General features: G+C 30.4%; 1 protein-coding gene across 1 annotated transcript in view; it reads left to right on the top strand.

Moving 5' to 3' along the window:
- LOC123294275 (inactive tyrosine-protein kinase 7-like) overlaps window positions 1–14,689 on the top strand; it is a 69,081-nt gene extending 54,392 nt beyond the window's left edge. Inside the window, exons 4-17 of the mRNA XM_044875401.1 lie at window positions 9,284–9,407; window positions 9,908–10,213; window positions 10,287–10,423; window positions 10,527–10,681; window positions 10,744–10,888; window positions 11,337–11,483; window positions 11,556–11,711; window positions 11,777–12,082; window positions 12,261–12,408; window positions 12,711–12,838; window positions 12,898–13,314; window positions 13,615–13,868; window positions 13,998–14,486; window positions 14,603–14,689. Coding sequence (XP_044731336.1) covers window positions 9,284–9,407; window positions 9,908–10,213; window positions 10,287–10,423; window positions 10,527–10,681; window positions 10,744–10,888; window positions 11,337–11,483; window positions 11,556–11,711; window positions 11,777–12,082; window positions 12,261–12,408; window positions 12,711–12,838; window positions 12,898–13,314; window positions 13,615–13,868; window positions 13,998–14,486; window positions 14,603–14,689 — 2,999 coding nt within the window. The remainder of the gene's footprint in view (window positions 1–9,283; window positions 9,408–9,907; window positions 10,214–10,286; window positions 10,424–10,526; window positions 10,682–10,743; window positions 10,889–11,336; window positions 11,484–11,555; window positions 11,712–11,776; window positions 12,083–12,260; window positions 12,409–12,710; window positions 12,839–12,897; window positions 13,315–13,614; window positions 13,869–13,997; window positions 14,487–14,602) is intronic.
- Window positions 14,690–24,230: the final 9,541 nt, after the last annotated feature.

Raw genomic sequence — 24,230 nt, 5'->3', positions numbered from 1 at the left:
TATATTTATAATAAATTGTTTTAATAAATTTTAATATTTAATTAATACATATTTATAATAATAATTATTTACTTTGATATTCTTTTAAAATATGTATTCATAAAAGAAAAATTATATTAAAAGTAAATTAAAGTTAAACTGCAGTAATACAACTTTTTTTTAAACTAAATGACTCGGCACTGATAGAAGAAAATAAATTAGTAGATAATGATTCGCATTTTTAGTATACTAAAGTTTAGTATACGAAAATTTAGGTACTTTACCGATCAATTAAGGAGATATGCAAGGATTGAATAATACTAGGGATTTCAATAAAACTTTATAAATACATTTTTTGATTAACAAAGTTTCCAAAAATCACAAAAATTTCCTAGGTCATCGAGCTTTTTATTATTATTTTATCTTTCAAAGTTGGTTGAAAAAATTATGACTCATATAGGTTATCCTTTTCAATTGGATATTTCTAAATAATCTAGAGAGTGTGATAAAAAACTATCTAAAATATTTAGACAATCTTGTAGTTTATAATAATACCATAAAAATATGAGGTTATCGATGATATAAAAACAAAATTTTTATTTAATTATGAGTTCATCGAAGATCCATCATTTGATGAACAGAGACGACTGTAGTTAAAGTATTGATGATTGAAGAGCGATATCTATATTATCAAATTTATAAGCATCACTTGCACACAATATATTGTATATTTTGTAGTTTTGTAGTGTAGTTGCGTGGTATTGTAAAGCCAAAAATAACTCATTACTTGACTACAAAGCATGTATTTGGTTTATATGTAAGTACCGTTTAATAAACCAAACACCTTAAGAGAGTAATTAATTAACTAATAACATAGAGAGTAATTAACTTAATAAATAACATAACCTGTTATGAGAATGGTTATGTTATTTAGTGTATTTTGAATTGATTAATTTCTGTCTTAATTTAACGGTACATGTTGCATTTCAAAACAACAATATTTGAAATTTTTTAGACAGTGTATTACTTTCATACAAACAACTCATGCGATTGTGTCAGCTTCACCACTCAACCCCGTACGGTAGTTGCATCACATTCGTGGCACCATTCGCCATATTTGATCTCGCGATGAGTTTGAGACGAATCTCATACCGGTTAATATTAAGAATTTTTTTTCAGAATACTTTTATAGTATAGATTAAAGTTCGATTCGTAATCGATTAAACTTTAAATTTCAAACAATAATTATTATAAGACTATCTAATCAATAAACCATTTCCGATCATTTTCAATCAAATATTTTTTTTAAAGATATATCTTTATGCTTGATTTATGTTCATAGGACCATGAAAGTTTTATGTGTTCCATTGAAATGAAAAAACAATTAACACATCATAATATCTTCAACCATATTGACGCGACGAATGACTACACATTATTTTGGAAACAAAAAAAAAACTAAAACTATTGAAATTGTTTAACAATTTTATAATAAAAACAATAAAAAAATTTTTTTTTTTTTTAATCTATCGAATGTAAACATTCCAAAAAAAATATTTTATGTTGTCGGGAGCATAAGCATAGCATTGAATGTAATATACGTGTAGTTCTACACAAGTGAAATTTACAAAATATAAAAAAAAACCCGACAAATGCGATTTATTCCTTGTAAACCGACCGTTTAGGGGCTACAATGCCACTGAGAAACACACAGACGCACAGATAAACACTTTAAACTTATACCGCTCTTTCTTAAATCAAAATCAAAGTGATGGTCAAGGACATCAGATGAGATGAAAAGGATACTTATAGACCTATCATTTTTTGGTACTAATTTTTGGAAATATTTTAATTGAAATTAAAATATTTGAGTTGACTTTGTCCTTTTGAATTATTGTTTTGAAATACCTAATTATTTTACCATTTCACTTTTCGAAATGAATTGAACCAGGTTTATTTGACCATTCATTTCTATAGTAATTATTTATATGTATGCCTTTTCCAAACTGAATCGAGTTTTACGATCGTCGCCAATTTTTCATTTTTTTTCGGGTACGAAACAACCATCTTGCACTTCACGGAACTCTTTCACAAAGGACGTTATATTCTTGATAATAGATTGAATTTCGCAACTAGAATCCACAAATAATGTGGGGTCAAAATAAGGACACAGTTTCTCCATTAATTTGTAGAACAACCCATATAGTAGTATACACATCTGTCTAGCCTATTCTTTTTTGTGTCACCTAAATAAACAAATCATCAACGTAAATCACTAAATCCCGATGGAGAATAGTATTGTTTTATTAATAATTCAAAACGCTAATCATTTTATAAAAGGGTTTATATGTATGTATTGATAATATAATATTTGATTTTGTTGTAATACAAACAAATTGGAATGAATTAAAAAAAAGTTATTGATTTGCGAAAATAATTGAATTAATTTTTCTAATTTTCATTGATGGTCGTAGAAAATTTGTATACGGACGTGACATCATTGTACGGGCTTGTCAAATTTGTTGACATACTGTATGATATTAATTACTTACATTTTATATGGTATTTCATTAAATTATATTATTCTACGGCTTTTTATTAGAAAACTTAATAATAACGAGTGTAAATTTTGTGTTGTAAATTCATTTTTTTAAGTATAAATTATACATTGAACTGTCACCAATTGACAGATCATGTACTTATACGTCATCAAAAGAGAGCGCCAAAAAACTGCGTTTAAATATCTCAAAATTATAATGTATTTTAAATATTTGTTGACACTTAATTACAACATTTTTAAGCAGTATTTATATTTTTTTACTTTGTTATAACGGTGTAAACAATGAATTAAAAATATAAAAAAATACATGATATTCCCTATTGTACTACAGTTGTAATACTGAGGACTAACATATTTCCTAGAAAACATTTATATAAATAAGAACGAATTTCAAAACAAGGAATAGGAATCAAAACAAGGAATAAAAACAGTGTAAACCCACATATATATAAAACAATATAATCGTTTACCCATATAATAAATTAATATATATATATATATATATATATTTTTTTATATCTTTATAAAAATATAAACGTCAGTCAGTTTATTACTGTTTTCATTTAATTTTCATGTACACTTTTGATATACAATCTTCAATCTTTTTTGTATACATACATATAAATAAAAAACAAAAAACTGTCTGTTTCCGTTTGGCATTAAAAACATATACTATCTAACTACAAGAAGAAATAAATAAAACAAAAATAAATACCCACCCCACGTTATACATTATATACATTTCATTCAATGAAATGAATGTATCTAACAAAGAGATTATATACATAAACATATACGTATAACGTAATATATTGAATACTGTGAAATAAGTGCATTTATTTTAAGTTAAATTTATACTAACATATTTAATTAGAGCAAGTAATTAGTGAGTACGTAAATTATAGTTTAATAAACTTAAAAAAAAAACACGGTTATTACATTAAAAAGTACTTAGTAATTTTAATTGTAATGTAAAATTCAAAGCGTGGGGTGGGTCGTTTCAACTATGATTCTATAAGTTAGCTTATTTGACTGATATTGACGTCTGCACGATTTGAATTTTACGATTCTTGGAAAAATAGCCCCGGAAAAAGTAGCGAAGGTAAAAATAGGCTCGGGAAAAATAGACCGAGCAAAATAGACTCAAAAAAAAAGAATCCGGAAAAAAACACCTGAAGAAAGTAACCGGTAAGAATGCATTCAATAGAAATGTGACATAATTCATAATTATGTCGAATATGTACAGTTGCTGTTTTGGACCAGCGGGAACGAATTGCCTTAAGAGAGGGGAAGTGTATCAAAATTCTAACTTCAGAACTATGACCAGCAATTCTAACTTCAGAGCTATTATCAGACAAAAACCCCGAGTATACTTTTGTTGAATATTTAAAGAATATTGTTGTGATGGGCCAGTGGGGACCAAATTACACCAAAAAAGGGGAGGAAGTATATCCACATTCTAACTTCGAAATAGTGATCAGCGACCCCGAAAACCCTCTTTTTTTTCGTCTCTGCCCCATTTTGTTGAATATTTTGAAATTGGCCTATTTGGCCCATAGCAATAGCCATACCATCTAGCGGCGCCAGGTAAGATGTTTGATGCACCTTTCTGAAAATTTCTTTAATAAAAATTGACCCGATAGGTCGAGGTACACAAAAATTCTCTTTGAAATTCTAAAATGACGCGACTATACAAATTGACAAGGTAATTCTATTGTATTGCAAGAAGTGTCGTAGTGACTTTTTTTTTGACTGTTGGATGTAGAGCATATGAGAAAGTATTTCAGCCTCAGAATTAAGACACAGACTTCTTACAGGTCTAAAGATTCAAACGACTGTAATTTGAATTAATTTCAAATTGGGCATGACTATTTTAACTTGAATGAACGAATTTACTACTTCGCAGAGTTAATTTTTCTCAATTTTTCACAAAACTTTTAAAATATAAACGTCATCAGACAAATAAAGAATGAAAACACAATCGAATTATATCAAGACTATGAGACTGTCATTACGACTAGAATCATTAACGAACATTTGATTATAAAATACTGAAAAAAGGACAATCACTACTTTAATCTGATGACGAAGCAATGCTATAAAAACTTTTTTATTGTTAAAGATTAATAGAAGAAAACATTTAATAGCCAAACAGAACGAGCAACTATAACTATTGGTGGAAAACTAAGTGGGAAAAAAAATTGAATGTAGAAATGACAGTGGAATATAATCAAGAGAATAGAGACAATATGAAAAGTTAATTCAATAAAACAGTCCAGAATCAAAAGGTTAACTTGAAAGTTTTATTTTTTTCCCATTATTTTTTTTAAACAACCCTTAGAAAACACTATATATCTTAATTAAAAAATTATACTAGCATTGAATTTAAGCATATATATAGTTTGAATGTCTCTCGAAAATGAAATGAAAAGTTGACACAAAGTTTATATACATTTTCATTTTATAGTATCATTTTCATCACCCAATAATTATTTAATTAACTAAGTTTTTATATATATATCGTCTACATTTTTCTACTCAATTTCCTTCCAAATCTGTCTTTGTTCTGTATGAGTTTAATTTAATTTAACGCAAGACAGCGATATTCTCAAAGAACATGTCAGGACTAATGTACAAAGTATGGTATGGTATGGTAGGGTATGGAGGTTAGCGGGCCATGCTCGAGCATCGCGCCTCGAAGCAATGGTCCAGAGCACCTAGCCAAATAGACCCTTGTACTCTTTCCCCGCTACACTTTTCAGTGGCTATTATAACCAACTGATGTACTGAAACCCAGAATTTGCCTAGCGCTGAGTTTCCTAATTTCTTCTGGTTCGACTATGGCCGGACCAAACCATTTCCTTCGCTGCTGTATGAGCGCCGGGCAATAACAGAGAAAGTGGATCGATGTTTCTTCTGAATTCTGCATCAGTCACACGCGGGACATTGTCTTTTTCCAATCTGATGTTGGAACTTGTTATCATGCCATGTGAGTAACTCTACGATGACTCTAATATCAGCTCTGTTTAGTTTCAAGATCTCCTCGGCTCTGTTACCGAGCGAGTTTCTTTCACCCAACAGGCTTTTGGCGATTCACCCTCCCTCGTAGCTGGTCCATGCCTTTAATTGTTGGTTTTTCAGATTATCTCCTAATCTGTTAAGACCTTGGTATGGCGTCCTCGCAAGCTTTTCTTGAGTGGGAGCCATAAGCACTGAAGATACTAAATTCACAATTCGGTTCATAGTGATGAAAATGATTTCAAACTTGTTACACGGAGGTTTTTGGGGTCGCTGAACACAAATATTGTAACAGAATTGATCTCAGAGGTACTTAGTGCTCAACGATATCCCTGCCGTCTCTTGAAGTTTTCGAGAAATTCAACATATAATCAGTACAAACTCGTTACTCGGGGGTTTTTGGGATCGCTGAACACGAATATCGCGACAGAATTGGTCTCCTTCGTATCTCCGTCGTGCCTCGATCTGTAATATATTCAAATCAAAGGACAAACAAAATGTTTTCTAAAAAATCTAGATTAATTAAAATCCATTCCAGTTTGATAACAATAATGTATAGAAGAAAAAATTGGTTCTACGATATTACCTACTCCTTAATAATATCCCAGATTTCCTTGTACTCTAAATAGCACGACATATAGAACACGTTTTAAGATGTTTGAGAAAGTTATGTGTGATGATTTGAATTTCTAAGTAATTTTTCACACAAACCATAAACTAGATTCAACACAATTAGTGAATTAATTAATTTAAATTCATACGGATATAAATTATGTGAATATACTAACTACATCTTCTATACCAACCAAACACAATAGACAAATATTTTAATTAAATTATGAATGAATGATATGGGTGGATTTTGTTTTATAATTCAATTGATCAAAAGTTCTCATATTTCAATTCATTTTTTAACCGACTTCAAATAAAAACGGAGGAGGTTATCAATTCGACTGTATTTTTTTTTATGTTTGTTACCTCAGAACTTTCGACTGGGTGAACCGATTTTGATGATTCTTTATCTGTGTGAAAGCTGGTGCTTCCCGTGTGGTCCCATTTCATTTTGGTCTAGTTCTGACAACGGCATCCATGAGAAAACCATAAAAGCCTTAAATTTGCATTAAGTATGCACGACAAGAGAACGAATAACTCAATATCTCTATATATTTAGTGCATTTTAGATTCACTAAAAATTACAACAACAAAAAATTTAACAAAAAGAAAACCGACTTCAAAAGAAAAAATTTTCCAAAACAAATTAATATGCACTAAAAAGTAAAAAAATAACAATAACATAATGTAGATAAAATTATTGTTATTTTTGGAGTCGGTGTCAGCAGGGCAGAGTGGAGCGTTTTCTTTCATATAATCAGTCAATAAAAGATGGCGGAATTCATTTGCGCTGTATTCCAGTTTTAAGCAGACTAATTGCAAATCATTATGCACGTTTACACTATTTCCCTTACGGAAGAGTTTCGGGAGTAACTCTACTATTTAAACTGTGATCAAGTAGCGGCTTTTAAGAGATTGAGTGTGCTATAAAGAGAATTAATCTCACCCAGTTAAGCACTTAAATTATATTTCTCATTAATATTCATCCATAAAAGACACATGGAACAAAATGAATAATTAATAAATGTACATAGTGTAAAATAGACTTTAACTTAACAACAAATACTAGTACAGCAGCAGCATGTGCCTATGAACCTCAATGCAATGCAATATGAATGAATGTTTTGTCGGATTCTTTGATAACTTTGATCTTCTTAGTTCTCTCATCTGTGTGGTATCGTTTTTTTTTATTATTTACATTTTTTGTAACTTTGTATACAAGGAAAATACTTACTACCAAACGTGTGTACGTATAGTCTCGTTCAAAAAAAACGCGATTACCGAAAAAAAGTTATCTAGCTATTGGTTAAATTCATAGAGATAATACCATAGAGCTATATATAGACATAGAAAACGGAATTAGTGAATTCTTGACTGCAGTTAAAGAGATGGAAAGAGACTAAAATTTTAGGCATATTTTTTACTGCCTCTCTCTACTGCAATCAATCGTTTGGGGGGCGACTTTGTACTTCTATGGGTAAATTTCTTTGCCATGCGACAACTCTTCAAATAGAACTACGATAACAGGCTTAAACTAGCATTCAACACGCGTTGAATATTAACAAACCATAGTAATTTACAATAGTATTATTAAAATGCATCAATGAATTGTCTGATAAAAAATAGCCCACTCTTTTATTAGTCGTAAGTCTGCTTATGACTACCATATTGACTGCTTGTAAATAAATATAAAATGATTTGTCCTGAATGACTGACTGACGGATCAACGCACAGCCTAAACTGCTGATCGTAAAGACCTGAAACTTAGAGGGTGTGTTCTTTTTATAACGTAGGCATCCGATAAGAAAAGATTTTCCGAAATGTTGTCCTTAAGGGGTGAAAAACGGACCACAAGTTATATAATAAAATGGTAATTAGCTGGCAGCTTTGTTGAAATTTTTTTTTCTGGCGGTAGCTATGTGTCTGAATCGAATTTTTCGTAGATTGTTGCGTTTTTTTTTAACTGGGCTATACACTATCGTATGCAAATGTGTAGAAAAAATCATGACGCCATGAAGGTATATATTTACAGAAAAAATCAGATGTAAATATAAAAAGTGAAGAAAAAAAAATGTATATGTAAACTTTCTTTGAGAGAATCATGTTAAGTTGATTGAAAAGAAATTGGATAAGCATTATAAAGAAAATTTTTAATGTATAGATATATAGAAGTATATCGATGATAGGCTTCTAGATTAAAATTTCTTTTTAGAGTGGAAAAAATGAGATTCTACACAAAAAAAAACTTGCATTTTTAATCATTAATCAAAAGTGGTCACAAACCGAGATAAACCTGGAATTATCAACATTCAGGCGATAGCATAGAAAATGGTTTCAACAAGTGAAGACAAACAATTGACTGAGATAATTGTTGAAATATCCTGTTTAGAAAGTGTTGAATGTCAGTGCTTTGAAGTTTTGTCCTAATTTGCGCCCTTATGGATAAACAGTGCTGTTTATACATATGGACCCAGGACTCAATTGACCTATGTTGCTCATTTACAAACTCGACCTCACTTTTTATGTCCTGAGTACGCTGTAAAAATTTCAGCTTGATATCTTTTTTCGTTTTTGAGTTATTGTGTTGACAGTCGGACGAACTGACGGACAATCGAAAATGGACTAATTAGGTGATTTTATGAACACCTATACTAAAATTATGTTCATAACATCAATATTGTTGAAGCGTTACAAACCTGTAACTAAACTAAGTATACCTTGATATTTATTACATATATACAGGGTATAAAAATTGGTAGAGCTTACTGAGCGGGTTCGTTTAAAAGAATTTCATTTACTTCTTTTGTCTATTAAGACATATGGTATCATTAGTTTATTTACATTGATATATGTGTTTACAATTCAATAATACTTTTTTATTCTTTTAAAAATTAAACATTTAAAAAAAAAAAAAAACACATTTATTTACCAATTTTTATTTTTAAAATACTTCCAAAAGTGCATATAACTTTTTGGGGTGATAACATGATATCGCATCCCTTAGCAATCAAGCAAGGCAATCGATTTTGAACGACGTAATAAACTAAAACTATGCCACACAAACAAAAAACGAAAATAGAAACAAAATCTTAATTGTTTTTCTTTTGTTTTCAGGGATTGGTGAAGCAACAGTTCAATTACAAACACCAGAGTCTGCATCTTACATTAAACCTAATGAGGAAGTTGTTTTAAGATGTCATCTTGATGGCACCGGAGATATCAAAGTAAAATGGTTCCGGTAAGTACTTAATCTAATTATAATATTTGGTTTTTCAATGAAGATTTCAGCGCCATAATGTCACACAAATATCAGTCATCATCTTCGATAAAATAGCTGTTTTTTTTACCCAAATTTTGCGTCTAGCCAAGTAAATCATTTTTAACTAACCATTTTTAAGTTGTTAGTTTGGCCGCTATGTGTGTGTGTCTGTCTGTCTATTATCTTGAAGCAGAAAAAAACATCATCTGAAAATAAGAAAAGTTATCTATTAAATCTGCAATAAATTTATTTATACGGGTATTTCATTTCTAAACTGCAAAAACACTCCGAAAAAACTTTTTTTTTTTACAATCTCAAGTTCCAAAATTATTGATAACTGGGAGTTGCAACTCGTCAGCTGTCGATACGAATTCGTACTCATTTAAATCAGAAAAAACCCGAATTCAGTAGTTACAATTTCGACTACCAGTTGGCAAATTTTTTCAAAGATAAATACAATATGCATACTTTTTACACAGGAATATGGAACCAGTTTACGAAAGCCAACATATTACAATCAAAAAACGTCGTTTACATATTAAACAAGCAACACCCGTCCATAATGGAATCTATAAGTGTCAAGCAGAAAATGAGGCTGGTTCTGTAATGAGTATTTCTAATTTTGCATTAGCAATTCCTGGCGACCATACAGCAATAATTGAAATTATACCGAAGGATCAATTAGTTAAAGAAGGAGAATCAGCTCATTTTGATTGCGTTTACAAGAATTCAGATATTTTGCAATGGTATTACAAGAAAGATGGTCCACTTGAAAATACTTCAAAGTAAGAGAAATTTCATTCTAATATACAGAGTGTAACGGAGGCAAATATTTAAAATGTTGTATTATTTTTCTAGAATATCTGTGCTATCAAATGGAAGTTTAATTGTTAAGGATGTTAATAAATTCGATGAAGGTGTATATTCGTGTATTGGAATGCGAGGCGATTCAACAGAAGTTCCCCAAACTTATACAGCTGTGTTGAAATTAGCATGTAAGGTTTAGGCAATTTCCTAGAAAATATTTCTTATGCTAGAAAAATATAGATAGTATTTTAATATCAATACAAAGCTTTAATATAGCTTAAAACTTTTCAGATCTAAATGATTTAACACCAAAGTCATTTGAACCGGCCTTACCAAAACATCAAATGGGTATAATTGCAGAAGGTGGGGATTTTCAATTAACTTGTTTACCACCAAATGGATTACCCACACCAAGAACTTGGTGGAGAAGTCCACATAATCATACTGTAAGTCCCAAATTCAGAAAGTATTTTGGCTGAATTATAAATTTTTGATACTTTTGCTCTAGATATCCGATAGTGGAACCGTTCGAGTAGATGGTACCAGATTAATCATAACAAATGCAAAGTATAATCACGATTCGGGCAACTATACTTGTGTTGCTGAGAATAAAGCTGGAATTACTGAATTGTCATTTCTGCTTGTTGTTACGAGTAAGTATAAAAATTGATCGAAATCACAAGTTGCTGATTCTACTTGTCCTTAGCACCTAGACCAAGGGATCCGCTGTGTCCTCCTTTGAAAACAATCTGTCAATCTGTCTATTTTAAGCAGATGAAGCAATAGGATACTGCCGAGGTCAGGCAATACGCAGAAAGCAGCCCACAAATTTTATAGATTTAACGCACTGCAGCTTTCATCGTCCTCCATACAGGCCCTATATGTGGAATCCTCAGAGATTCCCATATTATGAAGGTGGTAGTTTCCTGTCAAGAGTTCCACGACCGTTCTCAACTGTGTTCTAGTGAGTTTCAGGCGAGCACAGCCGAATGGTCTAGCTGTGGTTATACACAGTTTGGGCTTTCAGACGCCCTTCGCAAAGATCCACTAATCAATATGAACGTCGTAGCCATTTCTTGAATCATAATTTATTTTTTGCAGAACCTCCCATAATTATTGAACATCCCAGAAGTGTGGAATTAAATGAAGGCGAACCAGTCGAGTTTAACTGTGATTATGAGGGTACAAACACCCCAAATGGTGTAACGATTACTCGTTGGAGGAAAAATGGCAAAGTGGTTCTCGATGGTAAGATAATGTTCTTCTTTAAGTTTCTTCTTTACTATTTTAATTACTAATAATTTTCGCTCTCTTAAGTAGATACTCAAAATGGATATCGAGTGAGAACTTTTCCATATAATGGAACACTGCTCATTAATTCTGTTGTGGGCACAGATCAAGGACAATATAAATGTGAAGTTCGTACTGAAGCACAAGCATCTGTTTTTAGTAATGCCGCAACTTTATCTGTTATTGGTAAGTGAAATCAAAATTTGAAATAAATTCTTAATATAAAAGCTTTATTTATAATTTAATTGCAGAAAAACTAAAATTTTCACCACCACCAGTGAATAAAAAATTAGAATTGGGATCGGTTGGTAAAATACATTGTAAGGCTCAAGGTGGTACGTCGGGATCACCAACTGTTCGATGGATAAAAATTAAACATGCAAATAATTTGAAAGATATTAAAATTGATAGTGCTGATAGTTTGCCAAGTCACGTGGACGATGTCAATGGTACGCTATTATTTAATAGCGTTCAAAGTGAAGATGCTGGAATGTACACTTGTATTGCTAAAGATGGCGATGAACTTATTAATGCTACGATTAAAGTCGAAGTTGTGGGTAAATATCCAATTTTTGTAGTTTTCGTAACACATTCAACCCAATCCAAGACCTAGGAAAGAGATAATCCAATAATTTTGATAAGTTTAATTATGCCAGGCTTGGATTTAAACGTGCTATGGAAATTATAGAATCCTCTCAAATTATTAAAGATTTTAATTTCGTTTTTTTTCTTTAGTTGCTCCAAAATTCAGCGTAGAACCAAAAAATCCTACAGAAGCAGTTGAAGGTGCTGCAATTATGATCCATTGTGTTGTTGAAGGTGATCCGAAGCCTACAATCCAATGGGATAAGAATTTACGCATGAATGATTTCGATCATAATAGGTAAGACTTTTCTAAAGTAAAACTTTGACGTAATTTTTCGTTTTAAACTAATATCCATTTCATATTTAAACAAGATGTGGTCTTAGAAGCTTTTTGTCGTAATTCCACGAATGTAATTCGCACTTCCATCGAGTTCATCTTCAGTAGAGTAATTAGAAATAACTTGCCTCACGGCTTCCGCAGTACCATGTTTATTGGACAGGGAAATCTTGACAGACTTGCCCCATTAACTTTATACAATATTTCTGCCCTAGCTGAACTAACCGAGGTGACTTATTTTCTAAATCACTGTTTTTGTTTAGATTCGAAGTTATGGAAAATGGCTCGCTTTATATTAAAGAAGTTCGAATTGAAGATGAAAATAATTATGGATGTACCGCCGGTAATAGTGCGGGATTGAATCGAAAAGAAACGAAACTATTCGTAAAACGTAAGTTACTCAAAAATTTCAATTTTTGACAAATATTCTTCATATATGCTTTTTTGTAGCCGGTGACGAATACCGTGCCGATGGTAGCTCCGAAAATGACGGTGCTATGATTACAAAAGCAGTCTTAATTACAACAAGCGTAGCAGCCGCTTACATGATTCTAGTTGTTGGTCTAATGCTATGGTGTCGTTTTCGAAGGCGTTCTAGAAAATTACCGTTGGATATTGAAGACGCTAAAAATGAAACTGACGAAACAAAAGATCAAACTGATGACAAAGCTATTATTGAGACTACAACATGTGGCCCATCCGAAAGTACAGCCACGAAGAAGGTTTCACACTCGAATGGTGATGCGCATAAAAGTGATAGCGCCGATACAGCATATTCACAAAGTTCGAATCATAGTAAACGATCAAAGTCGAACTATGATAAGTTACAAATATCTCGAGAGTGTTTGAAGGATATTGTTCATATCGGTAAGCTTTTTTTTCTCAAATCGTTCACAGATTAATTCCATAAGCCTCAATCCCCCGTAAATCCAGATATTCTCTCAATTTGAAGTGAAGAACACACCTGAATAAGTATTTATTTTTCTTCATCAGTCAGGAGAACTCCTTTCAGTTCGACCTTCTTTCGAAAACGCACATTCGGAACCACAAATTGTCTACGGACAACTAGCATCCGATTCCAACTGTGCTTAGAAAAAATGCTTCAAAGTTCTTTACGTAGATCTACGTTTCCTTCTTTTAATAATGATAATTTTACTTAATTTTTAGGGCGTGGTGAATTTGGAGACATCATGATTGCAAAACTGACAGCCAGTAAACGGGCTTCAGTATCAGAAGATTCTAGTGAACCACAATCTGTTATGGTAAAATCGTTAATTGAATCAAAAGACGATAATACTTTAGCGGAATTTAAACGTCAAATTGATTTATTCAATAAGAAAACACATGAAAATGTTGCACGATTAATTGGTTTATCGCGTGAAATTGAACCACATTACATGATTCTGGAATACACAGATTGGGTAAGTTTTGACATGAAATTGTCCAGCATTGTATCATCTATTAAAACCGAAAGGCTTTGATGTTTAAAAAAAAAATTGTATACAAGATCTAGTAAACAAAACATAAATATTATTATTATTTTTTTGCAGGGTGATCTTAAACGATTTTTGGTTGCGACAAAGAAAGATAATTCCGAAAAGAATAATCCAACTCCACCACCATTATCCGTTGTACAGATTGTCTCAATTGCATTGCAGCTTGCACGTGGAGCTGAACATATAGCCGATCAACGTCTAGTACACAAAGATATCGCAGCACGTAATTGTTTAATCACCAGCCAATTAACAGCCAAAATATCGTTAGCTGCACTAACAAAAGATATTTATAGAGAGGAATATTGTAAGCACATAAACCAAGTGATACCGTTACGATGGATGCCACATGAAGCTGTCTACGAAGATGATTACTCAACGAAGAGTGATGTATGGTCGTGGGGTTGCTTAGTGTGGGAATTGTTCCACCAGGGTGATTTACCATTTAGTGATTTAAGTGATACAACAGTATTAACCCATTTAAAAGATCATACGTTAAAATGGAAGCCACATAAAGCTACTCCGCCAGATCTTGTGGAATTACAGGTTTGTTCAATTTTTAGATATTTTTAACAATTGGCTTCTTTGTTCAAGATATCTTCTTTTCTGAGAAGATTGTAATGTCTCTAAAGTAAATAAAATTTATTTTTTTCGATTTTCAGGAAAGTTGTTGGTTTGAGAATCCAAACGAACGGCCAACATTTACCACAGTTGTCCAAAAAATGACTGATATTGTCAGTAAGTTATAATTATTATTATAAATATATTTATATTATATTTAAGATAAGAAATTAAAAGTATCTTTGGTTATAGAATATTATTCCATTTTTTTAAAATAACACACATCAAAGTACATACTTAATAAAATATTATTTTTTATTATAATTATTATACAGTGTGTGTTTGAAGCATCTTGGGATATAAATATGTCTGTAGTATGACTGAATACAGAATACATTCGTTTAGTAATGCATCTAAAAGAGAGGTATTATACACATACATTGAATTACTTGGAAGACACTTGGAGGTGGGAGTTTTTTAGTTACAGATAACTAGTAAGTTAGTATGCAACAAATCTCCCACTCTCTGCATTCATACAACGCAACAGCTTGTCCTATCGTATCTGTAGTGTTACAATACATGAATAATACCTCTCTTTTAGATGCATTACTAAACGAATGTATTCTGTATTCAGTCATACTACAGACATATTTCTATCCCAAGATGCTTCAAACACAGGCTGTATATATACTCTTTAACCGGAGACACCGATCCTAGTCGTTTTTTTACTTAAAACAAGTTTAATGATACCGAAAATTTAGTGTACTAAATTTATTATATACCCTTATACCCTTACCCTTAGGAATACCCTTAATATTGTATTTCATTATTTTTGAAAAAGTACTTCAAAATGTTGATTTTGCTAATAAAAAGCCACCAAAAATTTTAAACTGTCAAAAACGCGGGCATCCAATTTGATGACGTAATATGGATATCACTATACGAAATAACACAAATAAGTTTGACAGATATATTCATAGACATCTGATTATAATAAATATAAATACTTATTATCTATGGATATATCATACCCAACTGTCTACACTGAACTAACTGATGGTCTATGACTCATACCCATTTGACATCACAGCAGTTTAAAAATTACGATTTTTAATTTTAATATTTTAAAAGAAAAATGTGCTTTTATAACTCGAAATCAGAATATTTAAGTATATTTTTACATAAATTAAAAAACTTTCTTCAAATTTCATGATTTATTTTTGACTAACAATGATACCCTATTGGTGCAATGAATATCCGTACTCGTTTTTAAATCTTTCTACAAATCGGTATCATTACAATTTGTTTAAAAATCTCTTATTTTATCACCAAAATTGTGATTTATTATTAATAATTTACAAATAGATTTATATATATTGTAGTTATATCGATTAGTTTAATTTTTTTTTTTTTTTTTTTGTAAAATATTCATAAGTTTTAATAACAAAAAAAGTAAAAAATAATTACGTACTTTTATAATTTAGAATAAGGCATTTAGACTATAAATGATTTTTTCTATGAATAAATTTTTTATAGCCTAAACATGGCCTAAAACAGTCCAAAAAAAAAAAAACAATTTTTGATATTGATAATATATTCATAATATTAATTAACGTATTATTATATAATAAAATATATTTACGCAATCGCGTACAATTGTCTTCATACTTAATTAATAAATCAACCAACCAAGTTGTTTAAAGTTCTTTTTAAATATACGTACGAGCTTAAAAAATCAATTTTCATTTATAGAATCTCGAAATTTAACGGAATAAGCTGAATATTTGTACAAACTTTTGATTTGATAGTACAAATGTTGTCTCAAAAGTGACATATGGTCACGTATCAGCGCCCATAGATATTCTCTAGATATTTCGTCTGAATAAACTGGGATTCACGATTTACCCTGCACTAAGGAGCGTGTAGCCCCATCTTCTGTGTCCTCCATTTCAAAAACGGTTGAACGTATAATTCAGAGAAAATGAAAATACGATTGAAGGAAAAAGAAATGGAATATTCTCAAAAAACTTTTTTTTGGAACCTTTGACCTTGAATATTTAAAGCTATTGACATGTCATCATATGTAACTTTTGAGATTCCACGGTGAAACCCTAAACCCTTGCCAACTCAAAGATGTAAGCCTTTAAAAAAAAACCACGTTTATTTCACCAGTTTGCTACAACGTCTTTAATGTTGAGTGATTTTTTAAGCTAAGCTGTATTTAAAATTCTTTTAACAACAAAATTAATATACATCGTTACTTAAGTATTTTAATTTTTTTTTAATTTTGTATTCTTAAAGTTTGAATTGTGATTCATCCACGATTACACGAACAAATTAATTTTGTATCATCTAATATTTTATTTAGAAAAGAATAAAATTGTAGTTGTTTAATCGTAAATTAACGCCCTGTTAATTTGTTCTTGTCATTCGAAAGTGTCCGAAGTTTTTTAATGCACGTATGCAGTTCATAAGTATGACAGTAAATCTTTGTTGAAACATTTCCGAAATCAACAAAATTTATAAAACCCCTGACAAATGCGGTTTTCCTTGTAGCTAAGAACATTCTCCATTAAATTACCTTTCAAATAAAAATCATAATTGGTTCATCCGTTTGTAAGCTCCGATGCCACAGGCAGACAAGCAGACACACACAAACACACTCCGGTCAAACTTATAACACCCCTCTTTTTGCTTCGTGGGTTAAAAAAAATGATCAGGTATTTGCTTTCAAGGAACTGTTAAAAAACATAAACAGACTGACAGGTTTTGGTTTTTCGTTCTTTTTAGAATCCGCCGAATATATCATATTGAAATCTAATCATAAAAAGTCACATCGATATCAAAAGACTGACTAATTAATTTTAAGGAATTAAATCATAAATCAAATAAATTTTTTTGTAGTAAAATTTTCTAATACAAACATATCATCAACGAAAGTATTCGATGATACAGAAAAATCATTTTTAGGATATTTCTTTTAATTTTTTTTAAAATAATTTTGTAAATGAAATTTAGAAACTAATTTTTTTTTATACATAACGCTTTTATTTTTTGTACATTATTTTTTTTAATAATAATTTTTATAAATTTATATAAATAATTAAAAATAATAAACCAATGTCGTTTTTATACTTCCAAATATTCTACAGGACGATATGTTTATAGGTCATTATTATACCAACAGATGTTTGTATTCGCTCTGTACAAATATTTCCTCTTCCCTCCATTGAGTTTTGCAGAAGTCCCTTCCACCTCAAAGGCTCTTAACATCCGGTCTCGCTTTTACAAACATCTGTAATTTTACCAATTGATGAAAAGTTAGAAAATAGTTTTCCCTCGTATAATTATAATTATATCATGTACACTTGAATTTACAAAAAAACTGAAACTAATTTCGAAAATTTAGTTTCAATTTTTGTTTAAATCTAAAGTGTACACTTATTAAACGTAAAAAACAAACCCATTTTGTAAATAATTTTAAAAGAATATAATCAAATTTAAATGTTGCATAAAAAAAAGATGGAGCCTAAATAAATTGAAATAAAAAATTATATTTAAAAAATGTTAAGATTATTGTGGCGGTAAAAAATATTTGTGCTTTTGCAAGAAAAAAAAAAGTAATGGAAAAAAACGATTTGTTTGTTTTTCTAATATTTTTATTGTTTTAAATTAAATTTTGGTCTTCCGTCAGTGTTTTTAAGGAGATCCTCCCGTATTGGCTTAGTTAATGAGAGAAATTAGCAAAGAGTAACTAACATTCATAATAAGAGTAATCACTAGCTAATTCTTACTGATTATGACTACTTGGTAGTCGAAAATACGTATTTTAAAAATACAAAAAACTGATCTAGGAAATTGGGGCAAAAATCGAAATTTATTTCGATATATCCTTGAGTTCTCATTTATTATCTTCGATAATATTTATATGCCTTCTATCAACAAATGAACCCAATTTTTGCTATTTTATGGTCAAATTTAGCCAAGTTACCCATATGGAGCCACCCTAAATAGTTGATTCTTGTGGTCACCACGGCCAAGTCGGATAGATCTCCTTAAGGCAAATTTAGAGTGAATTAGGTGAGACATATTATGTATTCTCATGCAATAAACATTTTTTGAATTAATTTGAAGCGGTGATAATATTTAATTAATATTTTTAAAAGTAAAAATGCAACACAGAATTTTTGAAATAAAAAAAATAAATTTTAAAAAATTGATATATATGTTTACTGTAGTTTTTGTATATTTCTATGAACAAATTTTTTAAAAAAACATTTTTGTATTTATATATATTTTATACAAACAATGCCTATTTTAGCACTTCGATATAATTAATTATAAACAAAATAAATAGTGATAACAAAAATAAAATAAAAATAAATTCACTGCAACAATTTATTTGTATCATATTTTCAAAAAATATATAAACTGCCTTTTTCAAATTTATTTAACAAAATTGTCGATTTTCTTTCTTTCAAACATATTTATCCTAAGAAATAAAATCCTGTCCAATCCTGAAAAATACTATCATCGACAAACCACAATTCCTGAAAGTAAGAAAAAAAGGACGCTGCCTTTTTCAAGGTTTGGCGTTAAAAAGGCCGCTGAAATCTGAGGTAAGTCTAAAAAGTTAGAAGTATTCTTTGTAGAATTGTAGATGAATGATTAGGTAACTCTAAATTTAAAGATAGTTAATATTTGTGCCATAAAAGTGAAATTCTGGACCAAAAGATGTGATAGAATCCCTGACATCGGATTCGTAATCATCGACCCGATTTTATCCCTTCATCTAAATTTGGCATTTTTTAAAATAACCTAATTCAGGGCAGCTTGCATGGGTAATTTAGTGTGAATTTAGGGGTACTAAAAAGTAAAAAAAAAAACTTTTAACAAAAAGAAAACCGACTTCAAAAGAAAAACTTTTACAAAACAAATTAAAATGCACTAAGAAGTAAAAAAATAACGATAATATAATGTAGTTACAATTATTGTTATTTTTGGAGTGGGTATCAGCCAAGGAAACAACTCTTACAGAACAGGTTGCTACATTAGTTTGGCTGACAGAACTGTACCAAAATGAAATGGGACCACACGGGAAGCACTAGCTTTCAAATAGATAAAGAATTATCAAAATCGGTTCACCCAGTCGAAAGTTCTGAGGTAACAAACATTAAAAAAAAAATACAGTTGAATTGATAACCTCCTTCTTTTTTTGTTTGGAGTCGGTTAAAAATGAGAGTTTTATTGAAGACTGAAAATCGAAAACTTTGAGGTTCGAGGAAAGAACTACACTCAAAGAAGAAGGGGATGCACAACTAGATGTTATATTAGTCCTAAAAACACCCAATTTCTTTACTATTACAAAACTTCATTTACTTTGTGCATGGAAGTAATAATTCATCAACTGCCATCTTCCGATCATCTTACTCAACTACACTGGGAAGTAACAAAAGTGATGTGGTGCTCCACATGAAGTTCCTACTTTGGATTAATAGATGGCAGTAGACATTATTATATTCAAGTTAGATTCATTAGCTTCAAGTACATTGAATCATTAGCTTCAAGTTTGATTTCTTTTTTTCGTATCATGGTTAAAGAGATAAATTTATGCCCTTTCAAATGATGTATAACAAATTAGGGGGTGCCATTTGAATTTCCAAAGTTGGGATGGATGGGTTTGAAGGAATGAAACCTAAAATTTTCTAGGTACCATTTTTGAACATTCCCGTCGATATCTAAATCGACATGCTTTTACTCAAAACAATAATCACATTCGATCAAAAGTTTTTAAAGATATTATGATACCTTTTAAATAATCACACTGTATAAACATTTCTTTTTACTTACATTACCGACTAAGATTTCTGATCATTTCGTATAATTCACTCACAGGTGGCGAGAATATAGTTCGCAATATACCTTAAGGGCAGAAAAATAGGTACTCATGTATTTTTTTGAGTGATGAAAATTTCTATCTAACATAAAGTGATCTGCATTTCTAGTGATGTGATCCAAAATTTTAATAGAATGTTTTTTGAAACTATCCACAAACATTTTGATTTATTCTTTTATGTTTATTTCTCAAAAAAACTGTTGTTTTTAGAAATTCTTTACTTTATAATTCTTCCTTTAAGGCTAAATCCATTTTCTACAATATTAAGCTCTGACTGCTGTTGATTTGTTAGGTTTGTCAGGATATGTCGATCCTATGTCGATGCTTCTATACCTGTATCATATAAAATTATTTACCTTAGAGGCCTTCTTCAGATGGAATACTGTTTGTATGTTAAATGAATAAATAAAAACTGTAGGTAGATACTACAGAATTGAAAGAATATGGTTTTAATGAAATATACAACAAAATATACTTTTTTAAAAAGACGTTTTTTTTTAAATCTTAACATACTTTTTGAGTTGAGTACAGTTCAAGACATTTTAGTAGAAACAGAAAAATGTTTAAATAAAAAAATACTTTTTAAAAGGACAAGCTCAAATATAATTATTTCTATTACTCGAAGAGCCAAGCCAAAAAAAAAATCGTTGAATTTACTAAAGCTGATAATTTGGGGATTGGTTTTCGTAGTTGTGTACCTACACACACATATGCGGTCAGTAAAGCGAACGATAGAACATGGGTCAGATATATGCTATCGAAACTGTTAAGTTTTACGTGATACTAAAATGAATTTACTAAAGATGAAAATTTTTATACAGATTGTATATTGCATATAAATAACAGTTATGATTGTCAGTCAGTTAGGTGGTTAGAACAGGGCTGGTCAGTCATCCTTTATTTATGAACAATAAATAGATAAGATTCATTTATGATTTCCGTGGTATTTAAATGACTTTATTAAAGCTGAAATTTGTTATACAGCTTGTCTTTACTTATAAAAAAATAACTACTTCACCATCTTAGGATGTCTGCCATATTGGATTAAGGTCTAAGGACAACGTAACTTAACTAGCCGTGCATTGTCATCCAAACTAAACGTGTATGCAAAATATCAAGTCAAACGCGTAAGGGAACCTGCTTTAAAATTCATTTGCAAGATTTAACCGCGAACAAATGTATCTACACACTTACAAACCTTGCAAGTAAAATATAAGCTTGTAAAAAAGCATTGACGTTTGAGTTATATAGACAGAGTGTCAAACGATTTCAAGGGTGCCAACATCTGAGGTAATTGCTTAGGTCCAACCATTGTAGATTCGTAAGAAAAAATGTAAAGGGATCCGTGATAAGTATTTTTTTTATGTCGAAAAGCGAAAAAGTTCAGTGAAATCACGATGTTTTATGTAAAACATTTTATGATATGAAAATTTGACATTCAATGTATGTGTTTTTGATAAATATCCCTATATTCAATGTATATTTTTTTGATAAAAGTCCCTATATTCGTTTGATAAATTTATTTTTTTAAATAAATATCCCTAGTTGACCTAAGCAATTACCTCAGATGTAGGCACGTTTCTCACTGTACGGAATGATAGGCGATGCCATGAAGGTTATAAAGAAGAAGAACGATCGCTACGTGTTAAAGCATTAGCGCAACCTGAAAATTTGTAGAATTTATAGTTCATTTTTCAGTCACCAGCCGCGCTGTCATCAAGAAGTAGCTTCTGCGAAGTTAGCTGTTTATGAGTACAAGTAGATGAAGTTAGTTGCATAATGTACAAATTGATATATCATTTCAAATTAGCGCACAACAGCCCGCTTTTATTGATACTACTTAGCGGTCGCAGCGCCTCACTTATTTTATCCATATTTCGGGGACAATATTTTCTATAGCGATCGTTCTCCTTCTTATAACCTTCATGGGCGATACTTAGTCTATATAAAACTATAAAGTCCATGTAAAAAAGGCACTGATCCAATTCGTTGGCAAACTTTATATTTACCTAAACCTGCACATAGCTTTTAAATTTAATTTTAAAATTGTTACGTTGAGACAAGTAAAAATAAAAAAGTAAAAAATAAAAATTGTACAATATTTATTATTATTTTTATATACCTTACTTTAGTATGTACTTACCTACATATTTAATGTACGTATACCTACCTACTTCATAAAATATTCTTATCATTTTATAAGTTAAGTTAAATATATGTACTTGGTAGGTAAAAGTACCTACATAGGTAGGTACTTGTACATATAGCATCTACTCTACATGTATGTATAATTATATCTATAAATGTAGATATATACCTTGCAAGGAATTATACTCCAAGCAAATTAGACATTTGGTTACTTAAATTCTGAAATAAGCAATTTCTCAATGTAAACGATAATTTTTGACTTGACTAAGTCATTAATTTAAGGATGTATGAGCATGGTAGTGGGGGCACAAATTTAAAAATAGATATTTTCAATTTTGATGATAAATTTATATTATTACTTGACGATATAAGATGAAAAGTAAGAATTAAATTTTTCGATATTTGGCTTAATTTTCAAAATATCGAAAATTGAAAATTTTGTTTAATTATTTAGCTTTCGATATTTCGAAAACCAAGACACATATCGAAAAATTTTATTCTTATTTTTCGTCTACATTCATGAAGTTATAACAAAAGTCATCATCAAAGTTGAAAATAAGATAAAAATAATTTCAACCCTTAATCTACCCTGCTCTTACATCTCTTATATGGACGGTGACACTTAGTTTTTTTCTTTTCTAATTCATTGCTAATATGTTTACTTTCTATTAAAAAGTTTTTTTTAAATTTGTTTTCATTCATTCCAAATGAAAATTATCAAAAACTTCCAAAATATGTCGTTTTTTGAGATTTCTCCATAAGAGCCAATGTTATTTATATCGATTTTTAATGATTTTTTTCTTAAAAATTTGCACGGATACCTAAGCTGAAATTTTAACCACATATTCTTTGAGTAAAAGACTACCTACAAACAAATTTTGAGCCTTTAAATCAAACATTGTTGTCATGCTCATACATCCTTAAAACGTGAAATATAAGTAGTTTCTCACCGTAAACGATTATTTTTGACTTTTAAGTCATTAATTTAATTGTAAAAACACTAAATTTTGTAATAATTACAATTAAAATTATTTTGTACTTTTCTAAAAGGGCGTCGCCAGCCGATGGCAAAGAGGAGGGCAAGTTTCTTTATGGAGAATGGGAAAAATATGAATTGCAGATCCTAATATAGGAGATAAAACGGGAACATCTTTTTTAATTTTAAAATTAGACCTATTTTCTCTATTATTTTACCTGAAAACAAGCGTGGATCTGGGGTTAAATTTTGGGGGGGGGGGAGGACAGACACTGGAATCTGGGTTTTTATACTGGTGAGAACGGTGGACTTTTTTTGTGTTTTCGTTTGGGGGGTTCATCTAAAATTTTATTTTTTTACTATTCCTTTTTGTCCCTTTCATCGTATGAGCACTCTTTTCCTAAGAACTTGATGTCAAAAATGAGTTTATTTAGTTTTTGTACCCTAAATATGATATATATCAGAGTATATATTAAGTTTAATCTCCAGTTTGTAACGCTTAGAAATATTGATACCTACTACAAACAAAATTTTGATATAGGTATTTATAAAATTAACCTAATTAGTCCGTTTGTATGTCCGTTAACACAATAACTCAAAAAACGAAAGAGATGTCGAGCTGAATTTTCTTTTATATCGTGCTTCGGACCCAAAAAATGAGCTTGCGTTGGCAACATGAGTCCATTGTGTCTTGTAAACCGCGAAAGAG

The sequence above is a fragment of the Chrysoperla carnea genome, chromosome 2 (assembly GCF_905475395.1).
Source record: "Chrysoperla carnea chromosome 2, inChrCarn1.1, whole genome shotgun sequence".
Taxonomy (NCBI): Eukaryota; Metazoa; Arthropoda; class Insecta; order Neuroptera; family Chrysopidae; genus Chrysoperla; species Chrysoperla carnea.
The sequence above is the reverse complement of the archived record's forward strand: the minus strand, read 5'-3'. Positions and strand labels throughout refer to the sequence as shown.